Here is a 24612-nt window from a genome sequence, read left to right on the forward strand (position 1 = left end):
GGGGGAGGGGCAAAGGGCGAGGGAGGGAGGAGCTCCAGCAGACTCCCCACTGAGCTCGATCTCACCATCCTGAGATCAGGACCTGAGCTGAAATTAAGAGTCCAATGCAACCGACCAAGCCACCCAGGTGCCCCTCAGTATTTTCCTTTATTACACATAGTAACACTGCTGCACTACCTTATTCCTACTTATTTAAATGTACAACTCCCCTGGTTGAAATCCATCCTGACAGAAACCGCTATGGTAGCAAAGTAAATAGAAATGTCCTAGAGGCCTGAAATGAAGCAACTAAATAAATTCATCTAGCGAGCCGGGGCAGAGCATTTTTTAAAAAAGGGTGTGCTGGAGAAGGAGCATGGACGCAGGGAGCTCTAGGGCACCACACTCCAGACGAGGGGGCACACATCTGCTTGAGGACGGTTCCTCTTCAGGAGGAACCCGAAACGATTCTGGGAGACAGAGGGAACTGAAAAGAAAGGAGACTATGGGAAAATACGTGTATCTAGACAGAATGGCAAAAAACCCAAGCATTGGGAGCTCCGAGAGGAAAGGTGTCACAGGGGTCCAGATGAGCTGGCCCAGGAGGCCCCACAGGGAAGCCACTGGGGACATCCCCGAGGCACCTGCCAGCTTGTGTTCCGAGCACAGGGCGCCCGCTGCTGGTGAAGCCTCTGCCACTGTCGGTCGGCCGGCTCACAGCCTTGGGAAGGAAAGAGCTGCTCAGCCCCCTTCCAGTCTCTCCTACGTTCCTTCCTCCTACAGCCCCCGGCATAGCGTGAAGGAGCCGGACCATATACAAACTCCACATCTCCACTTCCGGCCAAACAGAGACCGTGACATAACTGTCCTGGGAAAACAGTGCAGAGAAAGCACAATACCGAGCATACGATGGAAGCTTAATAAATACCTAACGCATCAGGTCTGCTTTCAGGATGCTATGTCATTATGCATTCATCACAGTTGCTGGGCATGGGCCAAAAATCATCTAGGGCGCACAGAAACATTTTACAAAGCTTTTTAGTATTGATTAAGATTAGGATAACTGCTATATTTTGTAGAATAAATTTAAGTAAAAAATAAGATTTCACTTCTAGAATGTTGAAGTAAAAATAAGTTTAATAAATGAATTATTTGTATATGGAAGATAATAAATATTTGTTGAATGGAATTGGAACTATAGACGCTAAAAATTTGTAAAAATCTTGTACTAAAGATGTCACCCATGAACCAATGCACATTTAAAAAGCTCCATCAGTATTTAAAAAACAGACATTCTATTCATAAAATCATTCAGATTCAATAAGAAAAGGTTCCTCTCACATTTTTTAAATCAAAGATCACACAACCCTCTGGCTACAGCCTTAACTGAATAGAGAAGCAAGTATTTACTAACCTCTAAATCGTAATAGCAGAACAGTAACTAATAACTAGAAAGACAGGCTTCCCTAAAAATTAACCAAATCAACCTTTTCTGTGTCTGTAACCGAAGCTACAACAGTGAACTTCTCATTGATGGATCTGGATCCATCCTGGGCGCCGCCGGCAAACCCAGAGCACAGAGGCCGCTCACCGGGGGCTCACAGAACACCATTCTCGTGGGGTTTTATTTATTTTTTTCACAGTAAGTAAATTGGCAATCGAAGTTTACAACAAACCATGAAGCTAACGATACTACTAATGTTAATTTACTATTGGAAGCAGTAGTAGTTGGAGAAACCTCAGTCTTTTAAGACAGTTTTGTACAGTGAGAACTGGTCTACTCTGCACGAGACAGACTGCAGGTTTGAGACCCAGTTCAGGCACTCAGCTCCGAGGGGTAGAGATATGTATATTTAAAATTTACTCCAAAAATACAGAGCAAATCTAACTGGGGGACACAAATTAAAAATTGTTCCCTAACAGCTGAAATGCTCAAAGGTGAAACGAAAGACATCAGAAGTTCTGAATAATTATCCAATAAGAAAACAGTTGTTGAGCTTTGCAAATTTTTCAGATTTTTAAAAAATCAGAAATGAAATCGTTATTTTATTCTACAATTCAGAATTATAATGATGCCGATGCTTAATTTATATTGCCAATTCTTAAATCAGGGGCATCTTCCTTCCTGTTCATGTTTATATTAAAGATGATGAAAAAGTCCACGGAGATTGAGAAAACAAACTTTCTTAGAAGGCTGACTGACAAAATCCTCTCGTCAGAGTCGTTAATTTCCATGGACTCCAGAGCTGAACCAGGACACTTTCTCCAAGTCATCCATTTCCACTCTTCATCCTTTTCCCGGGGGGGGGGGTGTCCAGGGTACACGTTCTTCTGGGCCACACACGATCATTTCTCATTGCCTCACATGAAAGCCAATTGCATTTCCGTTGGTTTGTTTAGAGACCAGGTATTCCAGGTAATACCTAGCGCATTTTTGGTAAACCTCAATATTCCTGGACTCCTCACTTACCTTTCCCGAGAGTCACCCCCAGACAGAACACCTACTCCGGAGAGTGGAGGCAGAGGGTAAAGTATGATTTCTTATTGTAGAAAAGCAACAGGACAGTAACCAAGTGTCGCGGAATGGACGTCAGGCCAAAGAGTTTGCCTCCTAGATGGAGACTCCCACTTCCTCCTGATTACCGTGGGGCAGTCCGGCCCTGTCCCCGGTGCTGGTCGGGGGCAGACGCCTGCTCAGGAGGAGGGGCCCAGCCAGGGCTCTTGCTGGCTGGACCTTAGTGCCCCTTGCTGTGCACGGGGTAGAGTAAGGTCATGTGTTCTGCCCCCTTGAAGGGCAACTTCTCATTGGAGTAATAGTGTACCACCTCGGGGATGCTGTCGAAGACTGCACTTGTCTGATTGAGCGTGTACTTGTTGTCTTTGGTCTGGGCCACTATGATATGGACACACCCTTGACTCGTCCTGAAACAAAACGAGATTGAGGAGGACACGTGAATGAGGGAGCAGGGATCCCCAACCCCCCAAGAGCAATGCCAGCCAGAGTCACCGGCAGGCAGGTTCTCACCCACCCCTAGAATGGCTACACACTCGAACAGAAAGGCACTCTGGGGGCCCCCGGGGGGGCTCAGTCGTTAAGTGTCTGCCTTCGGCTCAGGTCATGAGCTCCGTGTCCTGGGATCGAGTCCTGCATCGGGCTCCCTGCTCTCCAGGGGGCTGTCAGAGGCTTTGAGGCCCTTGGTGGGTCATCCTTGGGTTGTTTGTCCTTAAAACACACAAGTCATCAGGTACTGGACCAAGAAGACACACACACACACACACACACACACACAGCCCAATCTCTCCTGTCTCCCAAATCACCAACTAGAGCTTATGCCCAAGTGTGAGACCACTAGGGTGGGGTTTAAACTCACCCTCCTCGTCATGGGACGAGGACATATATACGGTTTCCTCTTTCTTTCCTCCCCAAAGAATATAATAATAATAATAATAATAATAAAAATAGTAATAAAACCCCGTTTCCTCCTCTTCCTCCCTTCCCACCCTCAAGCTGGAAAGACTGTTCCTGGTTGTGCATAACGACAGCTGGTACCGAAGGCTCAAGAGCTAATCCACAAGCCCCCTTTCAGGAACACGGCACAGCTATTCCTGGGATTGTGTATCTGGTGGCCAGTCCCACTTTCCAAGCCATGCTGCTCAAACACCCCCAGCCTCTCTTCCCTCCAGTCTGATTGTTTCAGCTGCAGGGGCTCAGCTTCCTCAGGAAGGAAATGCTGTTAGGGCTCTGACAATGATCCTCCAACACAGTACCGCTGAACCCGCAGAGCAGCGAGAATTTCCATGACACAAGCTCCACCAGGCCCACCACGCACACACATGAATGTTCTGCTACAATCAGGCAGGGAGCAACAAGTCAGCGTCTCCTCCTTCCCCAGAAGAAACTGGTGTCAAAGTTGCAGGTGGCATTTGGACATCAAGGGATCTGATTTATTAAAGTCCCAAACACTGGGGGATAAAAGAACCACCCAATTGTCCCGTTGGAAATTCTCCTTTTTGTCAGGGATTATTTCTCTGCTGGGCCTCGTGGAGGGCCTACGTTAGGTCAGGCAATGGACGGCACACGCTGCGTCACGCGTGACGAGGGAGGCCCTCACCATCTTGGGAGACCTGGGGGCATCGACCTAGTACCGACCCTGCGTTCGGATCAGAGCATTTCACATGCTGTGGTCCGAGCAAATGCCCCCTATTTTCTGGCAATCGTATCCTGCGAACCACCTTCAGATTAGATCTTTCCTGAGCAGTCCTCTGCCCGTGACTGGAAGGACCGGCGCCGCCCAGGGGAGCCCACACAGCTCTGGTACTCACTTTAGTGCGATAGAGTACTTGCTGTTCCCCGACTCGCTGTTTCGAACCAGATAACCAGCTTCTCTGCAGGGGTGCAGTCGGCTCTCGGCCTCCGCGCGGGTGATGGCACCGTGATACCAGCTGTAAAGGGTGGGGGCACCCACATCAAAACACAGATCAGACGGGGCCTCACTCCAAAATGCATTCTCTTTAATACACTTCTCTCGGAAGGTCAATAGCCTGATCTAGACCCTGCTTCATGCTCAGAAGAGACGAGATACAGATTTGGGTAATCCGGGGTCACGAAATCCATCAGTCATAGACAGGGGGTTAACAGGGCTAAGGGTCAGTCGCTACAGGAGAATGAAATGTAAAGTCAGGCTCTTGGGATGCAGTGCACTTTCTATTCTGCACAAATGCAATGGGCTTTGAAAATAGGTCTTCATTCATCAGCCCCACCCAGATGAGAATTCAGGAACAAAAATAATCCCGTGAAATGGGTGAGCCTCCCTCCCCCCATCAGCAGGCTCCTAGCCGTTGTTCGTTCTTTGAGGACGAGACTCACGGCTGCTTCCCCAGCGGCAGGCCCGGGTCCACCTTCTCCCCCTCGCTGTGGTCCGCGACGGCCGGCTTCGAGATCTTCTGCGTCCGGCTCTTCTGCCGTTGGTGCTGCTTCACCGCATCCTCCTTGAGGGAAGGCCGGTCAGAGCCTTCAAACTGAACTGGAAAGAAGCCTCGTCTAACACAGAGCTCACGGGGCAACCCGTGTGGGCTTCAGACGCAAACCTCCTTGCCCCCTTCACGATGGCTAAAACGCCTGCAAATACCCGGCTGGCGGGTCGCACCTCGAGGGTCCCCGACGGCCACTGTCCAGGGAGATGCTCTCCTGTCCAATAGTTTCAGAAGGTGAGGGGGGTCTCGAGGGCACATTTACCGTGCACTTCCAAACACTCTGAGTTTTGGTGTATTTAGAATAAAAGATGCAAGAGCGTTTTCATTCTATGAAACCAAACAAGCAGTTTTTACTATGAAATAATGAAACAGACATGCACTTGGAAACAGAAGCTACTGAGCGGCAGGCGCTACAGCATCTGGGCTGGACGGAACAGACGTCCCAGAGCCACACGCGGCTCGGCGTCCGGAGAGCAGGCGCCAACAGAGGGCTGGGAAGACAGGACTAAGCCAAACCAAAATGGACTCAAATGTTCTCTGTCACGTACCTCACCCTCTGCACCCACCCTTGATGTGGCCTGCACTGCTCATCACCAACTTGGCTTTACTGGTGGAGGGAAAACACATCCCTGGCTTTTTTAAATTGAAGGAGAAGAAGATTCTGTGCTCAGCCGGGCAGAAAAACTGTGCCCTGGGGGAAGCGGAAGCAGGAACACCTTTCCCACCCACTGCCCCTCCTGTTACTCTACACACGCACACCTAAGGAAGGGGTTCCCGGGGGGGGGGGGGCTACTGACAGAGAAACAAGCCAACAAAGAGCGCTGCACCAGGCCTCCCAGGCCCCTCTGGCTATGATGCGCCGGACCCCAAACCGCCACCGGAGAGGTAGGAATTTCAACAGGCCCAGGAGTAGCACCGAGTTGGGTTAGTGGAAGCTGATCCCGGCCTGATCACTGGAGTGGCTGGGAGGCACGGCGGTGACCAGACTGGGATTTCTGAGCGGTGCAATCTCAGGGCCTCAGCCTGGGCTCCACGCACACGGGGTCCTCACCCGACAGCGCCCGGGCAATCTGCTCCTTCTTCCACTCCCACGGCTGCTCGTACTCGGCCGCCGGCCGCTCGTCCTCCGCAGGCAGCCGCGCCCTCCGGTCGGGGGGCCCCGTCCACGGGCTCGTAGGGCGTGTCGTACAGCTGGGGGGGCTTCCCCAGGAGGTCCCTGGAGCTGCGTCTCTTGGCCGCAGCCTCCGTCTTCGTGCTGTTCTCTCCCGGCTCACAGGGGCTGTCGAGCAACTGAAGAGCCTTCACCAGCGGGTCCTTCGAGCCTCGGCGTCGGATTTCTGAAAGACACGCCAGAGACAGAACCCTGACAGAAACGTGCCATGGAAGCGCCTAACGAACCGGGTCGGACTTCCTGCTGGCGGGCTGAAGGGGCGCCGCACGGATGCCGGTTTGCCTGCGGGCCCGGCGAGCAGCGAGCACCTGAAGACACGTCCCACACTTGGTGGGAAGCCACGTGGCCGCGGGCAACCTGCTCCCCAGTCTTGGGCACCCCCTCTGCCTGCAGCGTGGTTCACCTGCAGTTTCAACACCTTGTTGGAAGGCTGAGACCCCCGTCTGCTCACAGGCGTAGACGGACTGTTCACTGTCTCCCCAGCACCGGGCCACACAGAGGGAAGAAATCCGGATGCCAGACAGAGTTCTGGACTCCGAGGCAGTTTCCAAATAGAGGAAGCCAGACACATTCACAAATAATCCTGCAGGCATAAATGACAACAGCGAACACCCTCGATGGCGCACCCTGTGATCTTCACAACTGCCCTACAAGGCGGTACCAGTATTTCCCTAATTTTACAGAAGGGAAGGCTGAGGCACAAAGCCGAAGGAAGCCGTCCTCACCCAAACGTGGCAGAGCCTGGATGTAAGAGCAGGAAGCTGGACTCTTCAGGGCTGCACTTGGACGGACTCCAAGTGGAAGAGAAATGGAAGATGGGTTCACTCTGATAGAGAAGGTCACTTCCAGGGGAGGAAGCTGCGTGAGCGCAGATACGGACGGGGGACCACAGAGGGCTTGTTCCCATGAGGGGGAAGTGAGAGGTGAGTTCAAAGGACACAGGCCAGGAGAGGAGATGGGGTGGGAGGCTGCAGAGTGGGCACGCCGGGCTCCAAACGCACACGTGTGAAAGGAAGGGTACACAGTTCACACTGCTCTGCATGCGATACGTCGGACGTTCTTCAACAGGTCATATCGATTACAGTCGCGTTTCCCTGGAAGTTGGGGTGCAAAACCCAACCCGCAGCCACAGTGGGAAGGAGCGGGAGCGCTGGCACCGACCAGCTCGCCGTCCAGAGGCCTTGGCAGGGGGCGTGCTGTGGTTCGTCTAAGTGCCCACCGGGAAGCCTTCAGTTTCCACCCCCTCCCCCGACACCATCAAGAACCTTCTAAGCACCAGCACCTCAGGGCGCCACTCAAGCCCGCGGGCTCTCCACGGTCCCCTCACACAGCCTGGGCGGCTCGCACGGCCTGGGACACCGGCCATGACTGGACCACCTTCCTCCTCCGATTCTTCTCTTCACACCACCCCCTCAAAACCCACTTCCTAACTCCGCCCAGATGGGACTGCTGGTGTCCTCTGCACCTGCCGTCACGCCCCGTGTCCTGGGGACCCCCGCCCGCATCTCCTCTTCTCTCCGGCCCACGCCCCTGCCACGGCCACATGCTCCGCCGCTCTGGGCCTGCCCTGCTCCCGGCGCACAGGCTGTCGATGTGTCTGCATTTCCAGAGCGGTGGAGACTGCCGGGCAGGGACCATCATGTCTTACCTTCAGGGGATACACAGTTGTGCTAAGACCGACTGGGCGGCCGGTGGGGGAGGGAGGGAGGAGCCCCCGGCTGTGCGGACGTGGGGCTCCGAGAGATGAAGGTCACGGGTGCACACCACAGAGCTACCCACAAATAAATGCAGGCTGTTAGTCTGTGAAATTGAAAGCAACCAGTGGAGAAAAGGAGGGGGTCGAAGGCAGAGCGGGGCAGCTTCAGCTCGGGGCGGGCGGAGGTGCCGGCAAGGTGAGCAGGGGAGGGACACTAGGGAGGAGTTACTGACTTCTGCCATGAGAAGGGGCAACAGATGAAACATTCACGGGAAAGTGGGAAAATCAGGACACTAAATTCAAAAGGGCGACACCGGTTTCAGGATTAGGTTCTAATCCTGGATGGGGCCCTGACCATAGCCGGCTCCGACCCTACACCAGGCGTGAACAGTGTCGGAGGCACCCGATGCCCGGCCCCCTCGATTTAGCTGCTCTGGGGCACGGGGCTCTCACGGGAAGCAAAGCCTGAGAAGCACTTGCACGTGCCCTGGTCCCCGGGGCCCCTGTCTGAGCTCCTCCAGCCCTCCACAGCCATCCTGTCATTGCTAGCTCTGGGGCAAGGAGAGGGGTTCCCCCTGGGTCTGAACCCGCCCCATCGAGGTGTGGGAGCTCCCGCACCCAGGCCAGGACGGTGCCTGGGGCTGTGTGAGGCCCTGCAGGGTGCTTGGGGCAGGAGGCTGCCTGTCAGTCCACACCTCTCGACTTTCAATCCTACGCCTCCTTTACATTATTCTAGACGAAGTTACGGGCAACGAGAAACACGCTCTGCTCCTGGTTCAATAAGATAGGGCTGGAATCTCTTAACAAGAACGTTTGTGTAGCGCTAAGAAAAAGGAAAGAGAAAACACAAAAGAATTCAAAGGGTGAACTTAGAAACTGTACGTTTCTGATCAAAACGGTTTGGACGGCCTGGCGCAGGCGGGGGTCACCTTTCCCACGGTCCTCGCCTCAACTCCGTCCCAGCTGATGGAAACCAAGAGTGGATTCCAACCTTAAGACACAGAAGTCCTGCCCACAAGGAAATAACGTGTGTTGGAATGGTGTACGACATTCTTACCACGCGTGTGTTCGCGTGAGGTGAGGGCCTGCCCTCCTGGTGCTTGGGATGGTCTGCGCCCGCGGCGGCGCTCGGGGAAAGCCCGGGGAGCACGCGGCCAGCAGCGCTCCTCCCCAGGATGGCCCTGGGATTGGCGGGATCTGCAGAGCATCATCACCTCTAAAACAACGTTTAATTAGGGGAAACCAGGGCTTGAGCGCGGGCCTCTGCGCCTCCGAGGGAGCAGCCTCCCCACCAGCACCTGGCTGCCCCCAGCCTGCGGCGCCATAGAAACAGAAACAAACGCGGAGCTGCGGGCCGACCTTCCTGGGGGAGAACAGCCCCTGACGTGCAGGCCTGGCTCCGGGAGGAAACGGGCCGAGGAGGAGGAAACGGCCAGAGGAAGCTACGCCCCAGCTCTGCCGATAGAGGCCATTTACCACGGCGACAACAGAATGCCGGCAGGCAGATAAACACCGCCCGCCAGGCCCACCCGGCCCCGAGCGCGCGCGTCGGAGCCCGTCCTTCACTAAGCTGACTGGCTCGGCAATCACGGTTCCTCCACGCTCGTCTGGAATTCTCTTTGAAAACACAATTCTCTCTGGCGTATCTAAATAATGGCGACACGCACGGGACACGCGTGCACCAGGCGTGTTACCCCAGCATCTCCGTGAAGCCGTGTAGTGCAGTGAGGAGTACGTGATCCCATTTTCACAGGTGAATAAACCGAGGCCATGTGCGGTCAGGGGAATCGCTTACTGCCTCGATGCCCCAGAGTTCACGCGGCATGCGAACCGTGTTTCCGTGAGCACCTTTCTCATCCATCTCACAACGCTTGCTAAACGGTAAACTTGCAGACTCGTAGGCTGTTTTTGCCTCAGAATCAGAAAAGGTCTGTTTCTAGTCATATCTTTTATTCCTACTCTCACTTTTGATTTAAAATGACAAATAGGGGCACCTGGATGGCTCTGTCGGTTAAGCATCCAACTCCTGATTTCTGGCTCAGGTGGTATCTTGGCTCAGGTGATCTCAGGGTCGCAAGATCGAGCCCTGTGTTGGGCTCCAAGCTCAGCGGGGAGCTGCTTGAGATTCTCTCTCCCTCTGCCCCTCCCCCAGCTCTCTCTGAAAAATAAATAAAATGACTTGAATATTTTCTTATCAAATAAATCTAAATATCTGAACAAAAGCAGATATAATTCAGGAGCCCTGAAATTTAAGTTTTACAAGGAAAGTATAGACACAACAGATAAATCAAAAAGTCTTCTATATTTTTTTCCATAGTGGATTTTTCAAATGGACACCCCAACACTGAGGTTCTCCTTTAGATTTGACTATTTGAACAAGCCAACAAAATCATTTGTAGGCAAAAATAAAACTGAAAACCACCTGAGACAGGATACGGGCGAGTAAAAGTGGACGCGGAAGGCCCCAGTGCCTCTGCCGTCCATGCGGACATGGCGTGGAATGGGTCCAAACTTCGGCCCCCTCACTGCGGGCCAGGCACTTCTAACATCCCTACACAGGGCTGCAGGGTCTAGGCAGGCGGCTGGTAAGCCTGGCGCCGACTTACAGGATACCAGCTTTGGAAGCAGCTTTCCTACTGAGTGATGCGGTCTCGGGACCGCTGAAGACCCTTCCTGTGGAGCTCCTGAGGCTAAATTAGGGAGACTGTTTCTGCTAATGGTTTAGCTAAAATGTTCCTGCTCCTTTAGCAGAACAGAGAGGTTTACACTAATACTGCCTTGTATTCATAATCCTGTATCTTTTTATGAACCATCCTTTGGGTAAATCTAAGGGAGAATTTATAAACTTATAAATTCTTAGCTTTCAAAGTTAAGAGCAAAGTTTTGGGGGGATCCAGGGAGCCTGGGTCCCACACTGACTGGGCCATGGGAGAGTCATAAATGCTTTTCTGCTTCTTCCTCTGTTCCTCACACAGATGGTGACTCTTAACCTGACTTCACGGCACTCGCTGCACTTTTCAAGGACATATTTTCTTGTTTGTTGCTGTTAGGTCTGTTTGCCTCTTGGGTTGTAAGGTCGGTCCATGAGGACACGGGTCACGTGGGTCTTGTTTCCTGGATGCCCAGAGCCCAGCACAGGGCCTGCTACATGGTCAATAAACACCTAAGAAGCATTTGCTGGATGTTATAAAAGAACATCGCGAACAGTGTTGAATCAGGTGGGCTTCCCCCCACCGAGTGGGGACCAGCGAGGCCGGGCAGGGGCTGGTGTTCACTAGCGCCTCTCCACCTCCTGAGAAATGCCAAAACTAAAGAAAAATCCCTAATGTTTTCAAGAAATAAACATTTCTTAAATGGGACATGACCACCAAGCATACAAGGAACAAACTGAACAAAAAATGTAGAAGGTTTAAAAAAAACAAAAACAAAACAAAAAAACCCCAGCAGCAAATCTTTTATTTCCAGCTTCCGATCAACTCACTTCCTGTTATTCTGTCCAGCTGTGGGCACGCGGGGAGAACTAGAGGTGTATTCTCCACACTGATCAAGAAGGTGCTTTTTGATATAGGTTCTAAGAGACTTTAAAATTCGTGGATTTTCTTAAGACACAATAAGCTGGCAATTTTTTAAAAGTTAGTAACTTAAATGTTTAATAAGTTTGAATTTATTCCCCAATTGAATACATTAATCTTATATTCCTAAACAAATGTATTCACATAAACTGTAAATGGAGACTGGCACTTAATAAATGCTCCAATATTAAAACCATTATCATTACATTTATCTCATGTTGGACAAGTCTGATTTTTCCTGGTGGGTCTGGGTGGAAAGATGCCTTATATAAAGTGCTTTTGCATCCATCGTTTCAAATGTGTCCACCCAATCTGGAGTGGGGAGATCTTGGTTCTACTTTCTGCTGTCTCTTAAAACGTCTAGGAGCACAGGCAGTTCAGAATCTCTCTGATTTTGTACCAAGGGGAGAGGACTGAAGTCCATGAGCACACGGAGTCTTGTGCGGATTATGTGGGGTGGGGGGAAGCAGGGCATTTCTTCCCTGTTATCAATGTGGCCCTACAAATAAACAGCTGAGATAGTGTAGATAAATTACTTATTCCAGTTAACGAGAAAGAGAATAAAAACCAAAGGACAAAAGAAAGATAAGTCAAAATTATCTTTTTTTTTAAAGAATATCTTTTTTTTTTAAAGAATATCTTTTCCCTCAATTTTATGTAAAAGTAAATCTTCTCCCCTACTCCTTTCAAGCCTCTGGTATTTTTTTTTTAAAGTTCTGACTAAGTTCATTTTCACTTCCTTTCATTCACAGATTTCATTAGAGGTCACAGTCCAGTGACCTTCAGGGTCATGGCCTGGCCAGGGTACGCCCTCCCCCGTGCGCGGCCTTATCTCTGGAAGCAGGACACGGCGCCCCTTTCCTGCGATAGCTCATTTTCATTCTGAAGCCTGTCCCGACCCCTCCAGGATGCCGAGTCCCCTGTGCTCACCTCCTCTGAGACCAGCCTGCGGGTCCTACGCCTGAGAGTTTTTCAGTCTGTTTCCAAACAGGGGAGACAGTCTGGAACGTGTGGCCAATGAGGCCTTCCCCAGGCATGAAACACTCAGACAAGGGTGCCATGGGTCAGCGCTCAGAAATGCATTTTTTCATTATGGATTAAAGAACATTTAAAAAATTGGGTGAACAAATTATTTACTCCAAATTTCACAAATAAATTTAAATAACTTAGTTCATGTTATTTTGAAGTATCATTTACACGAACTTAAGAGAATTATGAATAAAAGGGAAAAGTTTGACACTAACAATGAGAGGGTGATTGCTTTGCTGAAGCTAGAACCGTGCCAATTTGAAAGGTCACAAGATTAGTTGACTTTGGTTTTAGGAGGTCTGCGTGGCATGGCTTGGCTCACACCAGGGATTAGTCATTAATTCTTTTGCTCCAGTATTGTAGAGCTAGCTTGTTCAGAAGTCAATTTTCCACCGTAACACAGAGGATCATGTCACGTGCGCATCTTCTTTTTTTTTTTTAAAGATTTTATTTATTTATTTGAGAGAGAGAGAATGAGAGAGAGCACGAGAGGGAAGAGGGTCAGAGGGAGAAGCAGAGTCCCCGCCGAGCAGGGAGCCCGATGCGGGACTCGATCCCGGGACTCCAGGATCATGACCTGAGCCGAAGGCAGTCGCTTAACCAACTGAGCCACCCAGGTGCCCACGTGCGCATCTTCTAACAACATGAAATCCCCTTGGTACAGATTTACAACCCCTATTACGGACGTAAGAGATTTCAAAGCAACCAAGAAATGCATATAAACAATCTCCACCCTGAAGGTCACGTTCTAAAGCAGGTCTGCAAACTCACAAGTGTCATTTTGCACAGAATTAGGAAAACTTTAAAGATCCTGCAAATTCTAACACCGAAGGATACAAAACCAGAAAGGAAGGTCACTAGATATTTTGACCTTACTCTTGGGTCTGATTTCTGTTTCTGCCAGTCAGCAAGGTCTGAATAGGCCGAGTCATCGCTCTGCCCCACATGCACGGGGCAGTACCTGTCCCTGCCAGTGCGTGAGGCTCCGCCCCCGGCGTCCCGGTCACACACCTGTTATCATTTGCTGCGCGTCGTAGGGCTCCATGTAGCCATCATTCTCTCCTGCTCTCTCTGCATCCCTTTGACCTTTCGTCCTTTTGGCATCATAAGGGTCAGCGTAGTCTTCTAAAATGATGACCTTAAAAGAACCAGAGAGGAGACCTGCCAGGGTTATCACACAGCCGGATGGCCATGGTATCAAAATGGCTACCAACAATCTGCAGACTCAAAAGAAGTCAGGATCCCCACAACCACCTTTGCATGGTGTTCGCACGGGATCATGTCGTTATCCATTGTTAATCCGGTGGACAAACATCTGATTTATCTTGGTGGTCTAACTGACTGGCAACAATTCACCCAGAGTCCTCTCCACATGCCTGCTCTCTCCCCAAGCAGTAACGCCTTTGAGGGGGGCAGTGTGGCAGGGGTGGGTGGTGGGGAGTGGAGGGTGGTGGTCATTGTAGAGCAGAATGAAATGAACAGGTCTAGCACCTTCCCTGGAATGTTGGTCCTCTTAGTGCCAACCTGGTGGGCAATACAGACCCAAGTCAGTTGGTCCCCCAGTGCCTACTGAGCGTCCACCAGCACTGGCGAGACACCGTGAGGGAATCAACCTAAGACCAAAGCTGCTTCTGGTCCTCAAGGGATCTGCAACCCCTCCAAAGGGAAAGGCTTCATAAGAAGTCTAAGACAGCACTAAATAGCACTGGGGGAGCTCTAGGTGCCATAATTCACAGGCAGACAGACCCTCCCAGGCTACAGTCAGACCGCAAATACGGTCAGTATTTGCGGCAGAAAGCATTGAATCTTCCAAGGAGCCCGGAAAGGTGGTGTGTGTGATCGGTTCTACTCTGCAGCTGCTGGGTGACAATGCGGGTTCGGGAGCTGAGCTTGACAGGCTCTTCTCAGGGGGGAACAGTTTTGTGGGAACTGAAGCACATACTTGCCCAAGAGCAGTGTGTCTCGACAATAAACAGCTGGGATAGTATAAACTAGGTACTCCAGCTGAAGAGGAAGACAGGAGTAAGAACCAAAAGTCAGAGAGTGTTAATCAGAATTACGGGAGGAAGCCCCAGGTCCTGCTACAGTCTGACTACGCTCTCCAAAGGGTTCCCGGAGAAGCAGAGAAGCATCAGCCGAGCCAGTAGGGAAAATTCAGATGAACAGGGAGACATGTGGGGGGGAGCCTGCCTGGGAGGAGACGGCCTAAGAAATGGTGGACATCCAGAAGTGAGGCCACTGCAGAGCACCCCCAGCTCCATTCTTCTCACTGCCCCCAACGTGTGCCCCCCGCCGGGGCTACCAATGAGTGCCCCCCACGTGTGCAGGGACAGAGAGGAACGAGGGGTGCGGCACTCAGCCCTTGGCTGCGAGGTGCTTAGATCTGCTTAGATGGAGTCAGTTAGGGAGACCATGGGCTGATTCTGGGCGAGTTGGGCCCTTGCTCATCTCTCCACCTCCCCCCACCCCGGGGCCGACACAGCACAGGCACCCTGTCGGTATTTGTGGGAAGAACGAGTGGAGGATGAACAGACGGTCCCAGTGCAGACACACATGGTAGGTGCTGCGGGCTCCTGACTACACCCAGGGAGGCAGTGTGTTCAGAGCCTGAGCAAGAGAAAGCTGAAGTTCCCACGACAGGAGGTGACAGCCTGGGCTGGGGTCTGGAAGCTCCGTCTCAGCTCCTCTCTCCCTTTTTTCACCCAGAAGAGCGAGTTTAAAAAACAAGCAATCAGGGGCGCCTGGGTGGCTCAGTCATTAAGATTCTGCCTTCGGTTCAGGTCATGATCCCGGGGTCCTGGGATCGAGCCCCGCATCGGGCTCCCTGCTCCGCGGGGAAGCCTGCTTCTCCCTCTCCCACTCCCCCTGCTTGTGTTCCCTCTCTCGCTGTGTCTCTCTCTGCCAAATAAATAAATAAAATCTTTAAAAAATAAAATAGAATAAAATAAACCAAGCAAACAAAACCCAGCTTATCTCTGTAAGGATGGAGTGGGTCTCCTCACAGGGTCACGCTCCTTTTCTTAGCTGCCTCGCACTGGACGGCACCCAGAAAACCTCTGGGGTGTAAGAGGCAGGAAACACCTTCTCTCCTGATCTGTGATTTCCTCAAGGGCACTTCCTTGTCCCATTCTGTACCCTCTGCAGCCCTTGGAGCCCTGGGCGGTTTCTCCTTGGGCTACTGCCCAACAGACGTTCCCGGACCAGATCGGAGGGGCTGGGACAGCCATGAGGGGGCACCTGCCCAGGCAGTGGTGCTTGAACTCCCACCCTAGCGGAGGAGGGGCTGGGTCCCACCCGGTCCCTGAGGCTCTGAAATCCATACTTTTCCTTCTGCTCAAGAAGCATAAATGTATACACAGATCTGGCTTGGCAATCCTCCTGGATTTCAAAATTAAGATAAACCGCATTTACAAGGAGGTCAAATTTAACAAAGCAGGAATGACTCATTCAAACTCTTCTAAACGGCTAACAAAATTAAATGCATAGTACGTTTCCGAAAAGTTCCCCATCCTTAGAATGAAGATTTTTCAAGATGAAAAAAAACCCCAAAACAAAAAACAAATGTAATGACGTGAAATGGTCCCTTAATTGTCACCAGACGTTGGAGGGACGCACACCCCCACCTTCCCTGATGCATAAAGCAGCCTCGGGCTGAGCAGGTGCACTATGCTCCCTTCTCCGTCCCGCTTTGGACAGGCGGCCCAGGGAGGCTGCACCTTACCGTGTCCGGCGGCTTCACCGTCTTGCCCTTGTCCAGCTCGGGGCCCAGCGAGGCAGGGGAGGAGGACGCGGAGCTCGACGACGAGGAGCTGCTCGTGCTGCTGGTGCTGGTGCTGGTCTTCCCGTTCTTCTCCTGAGTGTCCACCTTGATGAGCCTGCTGATGTAGGTGCTGCAGCCCGCGCTCCTCGCCACGCCCCGGTGCGGCTCGTCCTCGGCGGCCCGCGAGTTCTTGCGGCCCTTGCCAGCGGCGGCCTGGATCAGGCCCTGCAGGCTGTCCCGGGGCGGCCGGCTGTCCCTGGGGGCGCCGACGCCGGCCCTGCCGCTCCCCAGCTCAGCCGCCGAGTTCTTGCGGCCCTTGCCGGGGGCCGGCCCGGCGCCGCCCGCCTCCGAGTTCTTGCGCAGTCGGCCGCCGCCGCCACCGGGCCGGGCGCGCTCGGACGCCGTCTTCAGGTTCAGCGGGAACTCCTTAAACCACCGGGCCGCCATGGGGGGGGGGCCGCGGGGCAGGCGGGCGAGGGGCGCGGCGCACACGCGGAGGGGCGCCAGGGGCCGCGGCCGCCTCATTCCCCGGGGCAGATTCGCGTCCCCGGCCGGCAGGCGCGCAGCCCGGCGGGGTGGGGCCCGGGGCCGGGCTCTGCGGGGCGGCGGGCGCGGGGCGTCCTGCTCTTCCCCCCGAAGCCGGACAGCCCTGCCCACCCTCGCCGGGGAGACACGGGACGGCGCCGCGACGGACCGGGGACCGACTGCGGGCCGCCCACCCTGGGCGCGCCCCTCCCTCGGCGGCTGGCGCCTCCCGCCCAGATCCGCCGGGGTCGGCGCCTCCGCCCGGGGCGCGGGGGGTGGGGGGGGGCGGAGAGGAGCCGCCGCTGCACGTGCCGGCCCGGGGTCCCCGCGGTCGCACAGACTCCCGCACCCTCGCCGAGCGCCCCGGTGCTTCGCCACGAGCCTGGCGCGCCGCGTCCGTTCACTGCGCTCGCCGCAGACAGCCGGACCGGGGGTGGGGGCTACGGAGAGGGGGCGCTCCCGGGCTCCCGTGCCGCCCCCCTCCTTTCCGGCTCCGCCCCGCCCGCCCGCAGGCCGCGAGGAGGCGGAGCGCACAGCCCCGGCGCGGAGGCTCTGCGTGCGGGCGGCTGGTGGACTCGCCTGGCCCGGGGCCGGTCCGGCGCGGCGGTTCCAGTCGCCAGGCTGCGGGGCGAGGGGTGGCGAGACCCGGGCGCTGGGAGGCCGCTGTGGAAGCCGCACCCCCATTTCCACTCCGGGGTGGTAGGGCGCGCGGTTATCCCCGGGGCAGTCGCTTGCTTGCGTCAGGTGCGTCTGCAAAAGTTTTGGTGGGGATGGTGGGTGGGAGTGGGCAGCAGAGACTTAATCTCTGCAGAACTGGGGGCACTTTTCCTTGGAAGAGGCCGCTGCAATGCCCCTCCCGTTGCGAAGCCATTACGCATTTTTTTTTTTTTTTTTTGCTTAAAAAATCTAAACGCGCTGCGGAGGCTCATGCACTAAGTCCTAAATCCTCACACATGAGCCTTGGGGACGGGTCGATCCTGGCCACCCGTCAGCTTCATCTGTGTGAGCGGTGCTCTGTGGGATGGGGTGGCGAAAGAAAGCTTGCTTACAGCCGTTCCTGGAAATGTATCTTGACTTTCTTAGAAGACCTTTACTGAGATATAATTTACGCACCATAAAATTCACCTTTTAAAAATTCAATGGTATTTAGTATACTTACGGTTCAGCCATTACAATCTAATTTTGGAACATTTCCACCACCCCAGAAAGAAACCTTGTGCTCATTAACAATTACCTCCGTCGGTTGCGCCTAATCTAGTTTCTGTCTCTACAGCTTTGTCTAATTCTAGATTTTTCATATAAGTGGAACCATTGGGTCTGTGGCCTTTTGTGTCTGGCTTCTTTTCCTTAGCATCATGTTTGTTTGTTTGTTTTTAAGATTTTATTCATTTGAGAGAGAGAGAAAATGACAGCACAGAGCAGAAGGGAGAGGGGAGCCCGACCCAGGACTGAACCCCAGGACCCCGGGACCGTGACCTGAGCCAAAGGCAGACGCTTAACTGACTGAGCCACCAGGCGCCCCAGCATCATGTTTTTGACATGAATCCATGTGGTAGCATTTATCAGTACTTCGGTTCCTCTGTGTTACCAGTTGCTGCTGCGCTGTTTATATACAATATCTGAGTTATCCATTCATCCATCAGTTGATGAACGTTGGGGTTGTTTCCACTTTTGGCTCCTGTGAGCAGTGTTGTTGTCAACATTTGTGAACAAGTCTTTGTGTGGACATAGGTTTTAATTTATCTTGAGTAGACACCCAGCAGTGGAAGAATTCTTTGTTTAACTTTTTGAGAAACTCCCAAACTGTTAAAGGGGCTGCAACATTTACATTCCTACCAGCAATGTGGAGGTTTCCATTTCTCTGTATCCTGGACACTTACTTTACCTGTTTCTTTAGTTACAGCCCTCTCAGCGGGTTTGACTAGTACCCTTATGGCCTTGACTTGCATTTCCTGATGGCTGAAGAGGTTGAGGGTCTTCATGTGTTTTTTTGGCTATTTGTGTATCTTTGGAGAAATGTCTATCAGATTGTCTGCCCACTTTTTAAAAAATTTTTTAAATTAATTTTTTAAAGATTTATTTGAGAGAGTGCGCACATGCGCAGAAGAGGGGAGGGGTACAGGGAGAGGGAGACAGTGTTTTTTTTTTTTTTTAAAGATTTTATTTATTTATTTGACAGAGAGAGACACAGCGAGAGCGGGAGCACAAGCAGGGGGAGCGGGAGAGGGAGAAGCAGGCTTCCCGCGGAGCAGGGAGCCCGATGCGGGACTCGATCCCAGGACCCTGGGATCATGACCTGAGCCGAAGGCAGACGCCTAACGACTGAGCCACCCAGGCGCCCGACCGTGGTTTTTTTTACATTTAATTTAATTTTTTAAGATTTCATTTATTTATTTGAGAGAGAGCACAAATGGGGGGGAGGGGGAGAGGGAGAGGGAGAAGCAGACCCTCCGCTGAGGAGGGAGCCCGACTCCATCTCAGGACTCTGGGATCGTGACCTGAGCCCAAGGCAGACGCTTTAACGGCCTGAGCCTCCCGGGTGCCCCAGAGGGAGACAGTCTTAAGCAGACTGGACACCGAACTGAGATCCCCACCCGAGGCTCCCACGACCCTGAGATCATGACCTGAGCCAAAATCAACCAAGAGCTGGGTGCTTAACTGACTGTGCCACCCAGGAGCCCCATTTGCCCACTTTTTAAACGCTTTATTGTCTTCTTGTTGTTGAGTTAATGAGTTCTTTGTATATTCTTTGTCTTTTTGGAAACACAAATAGGATACTACTCCAGACCAAGCAATAGAATGGAAGCTCATAACTTTGAGGTTCTATGGTCTAGATTCAAACACAGGATTGTCCATTACTGAGCAGAGATGGCGTGACTTTGGACACATTGCCAGGTCTTCATCTCGGAGCTCCAAGGCTTCACCTGCACTGTGAGTAGTATTGCCTAGCTCTTAGGATTTCCATGAGGATTAAATGAGACTGTGAGAATTCACAGCTTAGCGAAGCCCCAGCAGACCCTTAAAGGCATCTTTGAAAGACTAGGGTGGGCCTTTGCTTGGGAATGTGGGTGCCAGCCCTGTTCTAGCCCACAGATTTTCCAGGGATTACTAGGAAATTGGTCCTCATGCTGCAGCCCCGATTCTGCTTGTGAATCTCTCTAATCATCCATACCCCTGTCTTCCGATCACCTTAATGACTTGTAGGTCTGTTTCCGTGTGGTTGCCGCTAAGCACTCACTTCCTCCCACAGCTGGGAACGATTTAGAGGAATTACCACTTTCTTTCAAAATTTAATGTTTTAATTTATGTTTCTCCTAAAATAAAAAAAATCCCTTTAAAATGACTTTGACAGCCTTCTTCTCTGTAGGAAAAGAACCAAGTATTTAGAGTCACAGACCTGTTACCTCAGTCTCTTTTATTTTTTATTATTTTTTTAAAAAGATTTTATTTATTTGACAGAGAGCGACACAGCGAGAGAGGGAACACAAGCAGGGGGAGTGGGAGAGGGAGAAGCAGGCTTCCCGCCGAGCAGGGAGCCCGATGCGGGGCTGGATCCCAGGACCCCGGGATCATGACCTGAGCTGAAGGCAGACGCTTAACGACTGAGCCCCCCAGGCGCCCCTCAGTCTCTTTTATAATCAGAACCAAGTCATGTGATGTCCTTGAGGTTTGCCTTCTCTATCTGTCAAATGGGGAAATAATCCGCCACAAGATCATAGGAACGCAGCCATGAAATCCGCACAGAGAAACAGCGGCCACTCTAAAATGTGGCAGGTGCTTTGAGTGCCGTATCTCACACCCTTGGGACGTCTGGCCTGGGTGTTTGGATTCCCGCGACCCAGGTCTCCGGGCTGCGCTCAGAGCTGCATCTAAGCCCAGAGGCCTGGTTCTGTGGTTCTGTGGTTCTTTGGGCTGGTGGCCACTGTGCCCGGCAGGGGGTGGTGTCAGAGTTGCTCATGGCGCCTCTATTGGTTCTCCCTTGCTGCAGTAACATATTTCCTCCTTTTAGTGTTTCACCAACACGAGCACACTTCTATCGTTCTGAAGTCTGACACGGGTCTCGCTAGGCGAAACTCAAGGTGTTGGGAGGCTCCAGGGGAGACCCGATTCCTTGCCTTTCCAGCTTCTGGAGGGGCTGGCACCCGCACTTCTCAGCCACACCTTTCCCACTCTCCAGGGCCCCTGCGACTATGCTGGGCCCCCCCATCTTCTATTTTATCAGCTGATAAGCAACTCAATTTCCGCTTGTCACGTGACCAAACATATCCATGGTGTGATATTGTGGTTTATAGTAAGAAAATATACTTGGTCTTCGTTCTCTTCCTGGCACAGAGCTCCTAAAACCCATGGAATTGGGGCGCCTGGGGGGCTCAGTCATTAGGCGTCTGCCTTTGGCTCAGGTCATGATCCCGGGGTCCTGGGGTCGGGCTCCCTGCTTGGCGGGAAGCCTGCTTCTCCCTCTCCCACTCCCCCTGCTTGTGTTCCCTCTCTCGCTGTGTCTCTATCTGTCAAATAAATACATAAAATCTTTAAAAAATAAAAAATAAAAAAATAAAACCCATGGAATTGCCTGTGATAAGAGCCCTAAATATGTCTTTGGTTATGCTAATGAAGTGGCCAGGAAGGCCGCCAGGTCACCTAAGGATGGAGGCTGGTTGCCAGGGCTCCAACCCTGTGATTGGAGGCCCCCCACACCCCAGGGAGGGGAAAGGGGTGGAGGCCGGATCCATCACCAGGGCCAATGACTTAATCAGTCATGCCTGGGTAATGAACCCTCCATAAAAACCCCAAAAGACAGGGTTCTGAGAGCTTCCTGTTGGTGAGCGCATGGGGCCTCAGGGGAGAGTGGTGCACCTGGAGGCCACGGAAGCTCTGTGCTCCTTCCCACACGGATTTACCCTCTGCATCTCTTCCACCTGGCTATTCCTGAGTTCTAGCCTTTCATAATAAACCGGCATTCTAGTAAGGAAAATGCTTCTCTGTGATCCGAGAGCCTCTAGCAAATTAACTGAACCCAAGGAAGGGGAGGTGGGACCCTCCAATCTATACCTGGTCAGACAGAAGCACAGGGGACAAGCTGGGCTTGCAACTGGTGTCTGAAGGTGGGAGGGGGGGTTGGCCATCATGCACTTAACCTGTGGGGTCTGATGCTACCTCCGGGGAGACCGTGCCGAATGGAGTTGAATGGTAGGACACCAAGCTGGGTGTCTGGAGAACTGCTTGGTGGTGGGAACACCATTCTCCCCATATTGGAACTGTTGACCGGAAGCCTTGATATGTCCTGAGGATTAGGACATTGGCCACTTTGGGGGGTTGTTGCTGTGCCTGCCACAGGACCCCTTCGGGAGTTATGTGATGGCAAATCGTCCCGTCATCCTGTCACCGGCTTGGCAGAAGAGCCTGCTGGAAGGAACTGCAGCATGTGAGTTGCTTCCTTTTGTTGATGAGCCATCCTTCTTCTACCCCACAGCTTTGCCTTTCCCCTCTGCCTGCCTCACTGTGCTGGAGCTCAGGAGTCACCCCCAGCACTCCCCTAAATGTGCTGTAACTGTTAGCGACTGAGAATGCGCCGTTGGGGGCTTCCTGGCTCGGAACCTGGTCTGGCGGGAGGAAGGGCGCAGAGGCTCATGCAGGGTTCTGGGCTCGGGGCCCGGGATGCCGAGACCTGTGTGTGGCGGGTGCTGGAGCAGCATGACTTCGCACCCTCTGGTGAAGTGCTCGGGAAGAATGCAGTGTTGGAGGGGCAGGGGTCTCCGGTGAGTCAGCCTGGGGGTCGGTGGGTGCCAGGACCCTCAGTCTGTGTCGCCTGGATCCCCGTGCTCCGTTCTGTTCAGGCCTGAAACGTGGGGCCTGCCCAGCTTCTGCCCGTGCCCCCGTCAGCTGTGTGCTGGATTCGCCCGCGCCCCTGCCACAGCACAGACCCCCGCCACTGGGCACCTGCTCCTGGATCCATGCTTCTGTATTCCTCCCTCCTCCCTCCCCTGTCACCCTGCGCCGCGCTGGAGCCTTCTTCCTCAAGCCCCGAGGGGCTGATGTCACCTCCCTGGTTGAAACCCTTGAGCGCCCCGCAGAACACACTGTGAGCTCGATGGGGCGCTCCCCAGGACTTCCTGGCTCAGCCCGAGGGCCTTTCCTGCCTCCTGGCTCACCGCGGCCCACAGGCAGCACGCAGCTCCGCGAACCAGGTTTGCGGTGCCGTCCCTCCGCCTGGGTCGTCTTCAGCCTCCTGCCCTGCACCCTTCCTTCTCTCCTCAGCTTCACATTAGCTCCCAAACACCCTATGGCCCTGAAACCCTTCCTTCTGATGTAGGAAAGACGTGAGGGTTCGAAGCTGACGGCCAAGGAAGAATTCTTGAGACGTCTTTTGTGCAAAAAGGTCAGGGACAGGACCTGTGGGCAGAAAGAGCTGCACCGGGGTCATGAGGAGTCGCTGATTATATACTTTCACGTTGGGAGGGGGTTAGTCGTCTCTAAGGAATTTTGGAAACAAGGTTTCCAGGACCGTGAGGGGAGCTAGCTGTTGTTGGGAGAAGGTCATTTGTTACTATCTAATAAAACCTGAGTCATGAGACCCTTCGGATGTGTCTCAGTGGGCCGTATGCTTGGGGATGATTGTCAACAGGTTATCTTGGGGGTAGAGATAAAGGAAGTTTCCAAAGGAATTCTTTTTTTATTTTTAAAGATTGTATTTATTTATTTGAGAGAGAGAGAGAGAATGAGAGGGGGGAGGGTCAGAGGGAAAAGCAGACTCCCTACTGAGCAGGGAGCCCGATGCGGGACTCGATCCCGGGACTCCAGGGTCATGACCTGAGCCGAACACAGTCGCTTAACCACTCCCAGGACCCCTCCAAAGGAATTTTTAGATGTTGAAGTAGACTTAAAGGATCCTGATGGGGTGGGCAGTTCAGGCTTAGGTTGCCTTTTGCCCTCAGCAAAGTATTAACATCGAGGCAGCTGAGTCCCTGGAGGAAGGTCACTCTGCCTGTTTCAGGGACCCGTCAGTGGGCTGCAGGGCGTAAGGAAATCTAATCACTTTTCTTCTGCCTCTTTTGCCCACGTCACTAAGACGTCCCCGAGGGCACTGGATTGCTGGTGTGCTCCGATCCCCAGCCCCAGCCCCAGCCCCAGCCCTTCCACCTGGAAGGCAGTGGCATTCGCCCCAACGCTTAGCACTGGGCTGCTCCCAGGACTCGGCCAGGTGTTTGCCAAATGGTTGAGCACGGCATAAGCATTTACTGTTCACAGGGGAGGAATGTTTGGGGGGTGTTCCCACTGAGGAAAATGTGTCACTTATCACATGCTCTGACCTCTCTGAAGCCCCTAAACTTACCCCTCTGTACGCTGTTTCTCTTCTTAGGATCCAGGAAAAGAGAGAAGTGTATGTTGGCGATCTTCCGCTTCATAGCTCTGAGGTTCTTCACTCCGTGAACAGCCACTTATCTTTGCTTGTTTCCCATATGACTTATTATTAACTTGCCAGTAACTTAATTTTACCAGTTTTAAAAGATATTTTAGAATGATGACTCTGCACACTGTTGCTGGTTGGTGGTGAGGCTGACGAATCCTTCGAGGTCTGCCGTGGGCTTGGCCGGTTTGGGTGCAGAAGGTCCTGTGTCCTGCGAGCTACGTCCCTCCTTCCCGTCCCACGTAAACCTGGGGGAGGGGCCTTGCTGGGGTACAACTGCCAGGCTTCGGGTCATAGGGAGGGGTGCGTTTCAGCCAAAACACCACACCGTCTCATTTTGAAATGAATCAGTTCAGTCAGTTGGCTGTGTGCTTAGAGAGTGGAGTGTAAGCAGTGGTGCTTGACCCCCAGAATCTTCTTGTCTGTCGGGGGGGGCAGAGCATCGAACCTGAAATAATTACAGAGCAACACGAGAACTTGAAATTTGTAATAATTGCATCT

The 24612-nt window shown here is 52.8% G+C and overlaps 1 protein-coding gene and 1 long non-coding RNA gene across 2 annotated transcripts in view; one reads left to right on the forward strand and one right to left on the reverse strand.

The window, feature by feature from the left end:
* Positions 1-1098: 1098 nt before the first annotated feature.
* SHE (Src homology 2 domain containing E) lies at positions 1099-17405 on the reverse strand. Its single transcript, XM_027612441.2, is given in 7 exon segments — positions 1099-2901; positions 4303-4422; positions 4847-5003; positions 6005-6093; positions 6095-6290; positions 13433-13559; positions 16143-17405. Coding segments are annotated over 7 exon segments (2124 nt in total). The 5' UTR covers positions 17391-17405; the 3' UTR covers positions 1099-2714.
* Positions 16204-24612, forward strand: part of LOC113932908 — a 32265-nt gene continuing 23856 nt past the window's right edge. Inside the window, exon 1 of the long non-coding RNA XR_003523163.1 lies at positions 16204-16304. This is a non-coding gene — a long non-coding RNA (uncharacterized LOC113932908). The remainder of the gene's footprint in view (positions 16305-24612) is intronic.

Source organism: Zalophus californianus, chromosome 10 (assembly GCF_009762305.2).
Source record: "Zalophus californianus isolate mZalCal1 chromosome 10, mZalCal1.pri.v2, whole genome shotgun sequence".
Lineage (NCBI taxonomy): Eukaryota > Metazoa > Chordata > Mammalia > Carnivora > Otariidae > Zalophus > Zalophus californianus.